Source organism: Primulina eburnea, chromosome 7 (genome assembly GCF_022965805.1).
Source record: "Primulina eburnea isolate SZY01 chromosome 7, ASM2296580v1, whole genome shotgun sequence".
Taxonomy (NCBI): Eukaryota; Viridiplantae; Streptophyta; class Magnoliopsida; order Lamiales; family Gesneriaceae; genus Primulina; species Primulina eburnea.
Genome location: NC_133107.1, coordinates 15,364,101 through 15,368,149, shown reverse-complemented (window position 1 = coordinate 15,368,149; position 4,049 = coordinate 15,364,101). Strand labels below are relative to the sequence as shown.

General features: G+C 37.1%; 1 protein-coding gene across 1 annotated transcript; it reads right to left on the bottom strand.

Annotated features, from left to right (window-relative positions):
* Positions 1 to 989: 989 nt before the first annotated feature.
* LOC140835722 (secreted RxLR effector protein 161-like) lies at positions 990 to 1,439 on the bottom strand. Its single transcript, XM_073201128.1, has one exon. The coding sequence runs from the start codon at positions 1,437 to 1,439 to the stop codon at positions 990 to 992; it is 450 nt and encodes a 149-aa protein (XP_073057229.1).
* Between the last annotated feature and the right edge of the window lie 2,610 nt (positions 1,440 to 4,049).

Below are 4,049 nucleotides of genomic sequence, written 5' to 3'. Positions count from 1 at the left end.
GAGAGAATCCTTTAGTTACTCTTCAGAACTATTTTCTTAATGGGAGAGAGAATAGTGAAAGTGACAACCCGAGATTTGGAGACCATGACCCATATTATATATAATGTTTATCATTATCTTCTGATATTTCTTTTTTAGCCCATCATAAAAACATAAATTACACTTATGTCTTTACATATTAAAGGTCCACAACCCATTAGATACATTAAAGCCCAATAACCCGAAACATTAATTGATCACTTTATTTTGGGCTTAACATAACAGACAACCCACACACATAATTATTCACATATAAGTCCATATAAATAAATTGATCCAACAATCTCCCACTTGGGCTATATGTGCAACTTTATAATTATGTTTGTGAAAATAACCTTATGAGCTCAAAAATGTTTTCATTCCGAAATGTATCTATTACCAATCCGGTCCATCAATCACATCAACATATGATCAAAGCATTATTCGCTACACTCAAGGTAACTAGACTCATCAATGGTCACATATGCCAACACAACTGAATGACATGGATCATAAAGTGGATGTGTAGCATGGAAATTTCATGCAATGTGACCGTAACATGCTTATTTCCAACTGGTCCTCCCTTAACCTTATTGAGATCAAACTTTAAATCATAATCAGAGTGTGACTTAACTTGAAATTTATTTCTGCAAAAAATAAATTTACATAACTGTAACTGAAAAATATCTACAACTGAAAAGCATTTAAAATAACAAACTCCCACTAAAACTGAATTTTCTCAATTGACATAACACTCATACTAGCAGTGTGCTCATGAAACTGTTTGGGTGGTAGTCCCTTAGTAAGCGGATCCGCAACCATGGAGTTTGTACCGATATGCTCATTAGACAACTTTCCACTCTGAATTCTTTCTTTAACAACCAGAAACTTGATGTCAATGTGTTTTGAATTCGTCGAGCTCCTGTTGTTATTAGAATACATAACTGCTGATTTATTGTCACAATGTAATCTTAGTGGCTTTTCATGCCATCAATAATGCGCAGTCCCGTGACAAAATTTTGCAGCCATATTTCATGATTGGATGCCTCATAACACGCTACAAACTCAGCTGCCATGATGGAAGAGGCTATAAGTGACTGTTTAGCACTCTTCCAGGAAATGGCACCTCCAGCAAGGAGATAGATGTAGCCCGACGTAGATTTCATATTGTCTTGGCATCCAGCAAAATCGGAGTCAGTATACCCAATGATCTCAAGCTGATCCAACCTCCGATATATGAGCATATAATCTTTTGTTCTCTGTAGGTACCGTAAAACCATTTTGACTGCTTTCCAATGTTCCACTCCTGGATTACTTAAATATCGTCCCAACATTCCTGTCACGTACGCAATCTCTGGACGTGTACAAACCTGAGCATACATCAGACTCCCCACTGCAGATGCATAGGGAATCTTCTGCATTTTTGTTCCTCAAAATCATTATTTGGGCATTGTTTGAGACTAAATTTGCCTCCCTTAGCCACAGAGGTATCCGTTGGTTTACAATCTTGCATCTCATACCGCTTGAGAATTTTCTAAATATATCCTTTCTGAGATAATCCAAGAATACCTCGAGAACGATCCCGATGTATCTGAATATCCAGTATAAAAGATGCATCACCAAGATCTTTCATCTCAAAATTCTTAGCTAGAAATCTCTTGGTGTCATGCAATAACTCTATATCGTTGCTAGCGAGCAGGATGTCATCAACATAAAAAACCAGAAAAATATACTTACTCCCACTGAACTTAAGGTACACACAATCATCGACCAAATTCATCTCAAACTAAATGAGATGATCACTTCATGAAATTTGAAATACCATTGTCGAGATGCATGCTTGAGCCCATAGATGGATTTCTTTAATTTGCAAACGATATTAGTTGTGTCTTTGGACACAAAATTTTCTGGCTGCACCATATAAATCGTTTCATCAATGTCATCATTCAGAAACACAGTCTTTACATCCATATGATGAAGCTTAAGATCGAAATGCGCCGCCAAAGCCATTATAATCCTTAAAGAGTCTTTCGAAGAAACCAGAGAGAAAGTCTCTTTGTAATCAATGCCTTATTTCTGTGTAAAGTCTTTAACGACAAGACGAGCCTTATATCTTTCCACATTACCTTTTGAATCCCACTTAGTTTTAAATATCCATTTACAATGAATGGGCTTCGTACCTTTAGGCAATGAGACAAGATCCCATACGTCATTGTCCTTCATGGACTTTATCTCTTCATTCATGGCATCATTCCACTTTTGACAATTAGAACTTTCCATGGCTTGACGGAAGTTAATAGGATCATCCTCCATCAATCCAATGTCTGCCTCATGTTCTTGTAGAAATACAATGTAATCATCTGGCACTGCATTTCTCCGCTCTCTAGTGGATCTCCTTAATGGCATAGGTTCTGGAAGTGCTTGAGTTTGTTCATCTGGAATGTGAGGATCTCTAATATTGTCTTCATGTATTGTGTCTTGGTCAAGGTGAGGAATATGATCCTGATCAATGTCCAAGACACCTATGGGAATATTTACATATTCCTCTTCAAAGACAATATCCCTTACTTTATCTTGCCCCGCAAACTCAACATCCTCAAAGAACCGGTATTTCCTGACTAAAAAATCGACTTACAAGTAGGATCATAAAACTTGTACCCCCTGGATCTTCAGAGTATCCAATAAAATAACAGCTAACCGTCCTTGAGTTCAGTTTCTTTTCATTAGGCTTGTAAGGTCTTGCCTCAGCTGGACATCCCCAAATGCGCAGATGTTTAAGACTGGGCTTTTTACTCGTCCAAAGTTCATAATGGGTTTTGGTCGCTGACTTAGTTGGAACCCTATTAAGGATATATGTTGTGGTCTTTAGTGCTTCTCCCCAGAGTGATTCTAGTAAGGTAGAATGACTGATCATACTCCTCACAATGTCCTTAAGCGTTCTATTTCGTCTTTCACCAACACCATTCATAGTGGGCGAACCTGGCATAGTGTACTATGGGACGATACCGTATTCTTCCAGGAATCTAGCAAAATGTCCTGGACGTTGTTCACCTGAACCGTCATATCTACCATAGTATTCACCACCACGGTCAGATCTAATGCTTTTAATCTTTAAGCCAAGTTGATTTTCAACTTCAGCTTTATAGTTTTTGAACACATCCAATGACTCTGCCTTTTCATGAATGAGATAAATGAAGCCATATCTTGAAAAATCGTCTGTGAACGTTATAAAATACTGTTGATCATTCCAAGAAGCCGAAGGGAATGGTCCCCAAATATCAGTATGTATAAATTCTAAGACCCTTGAACACCTGTTGGCTTCAAATCTCCTTTTGTTGGTTTGTTTTCCCTTTATACAATTAACACAATTATTAAAGTTTGTGTAATCTAAAGGTTCGAGAATTTTGTCCGACACAAGTCTCTTTATTCTCTTTTCAGAGATATGACCCAGTCTTTTGTGCCATAACACAACTGAATTCTCACTGGTTAATTTTCTTTTAGTGCGTCTACTTGTTTACAGGAATTCATTAAATGAAGCAATAACATCTAAAGAATAAAGATTATCGTATCCTGATAAAGAACCAGAAATCCTGATAAAGAACCAGAACCAACCAATTTTGAAACAAGAAACAAACTGAATATTCCATTTCCAAAAGAACAAGAATAACCAAATTTGTCCAATGCAGAAATGGAAATAAAATTCCGTCTAAAAGATGGTACAACAAATGTTTGATAAAGATCCAAATATATTCCAGTCTTTAACAATAATCTAAATTTTCATATTACTTCAACTTCAACTTTGTTTCCGTCACCAATATAGATGAATCTTTCAGCATCAGTTGGTTTTCGGCAATCCAGGCAACCCTGCATAGACACACTGATGTGAGTTGTTGCACCACAATCTATCCACCACGTGTGTCTAGGCACTGAAGTTAAATTAACCTCAGAACAAACCATATTCAGAAGCATACCTTTCTTAGCACGCCAAGCGTGATAATTACTGCACTGCTTCTTCGTATGCCCATCACTGC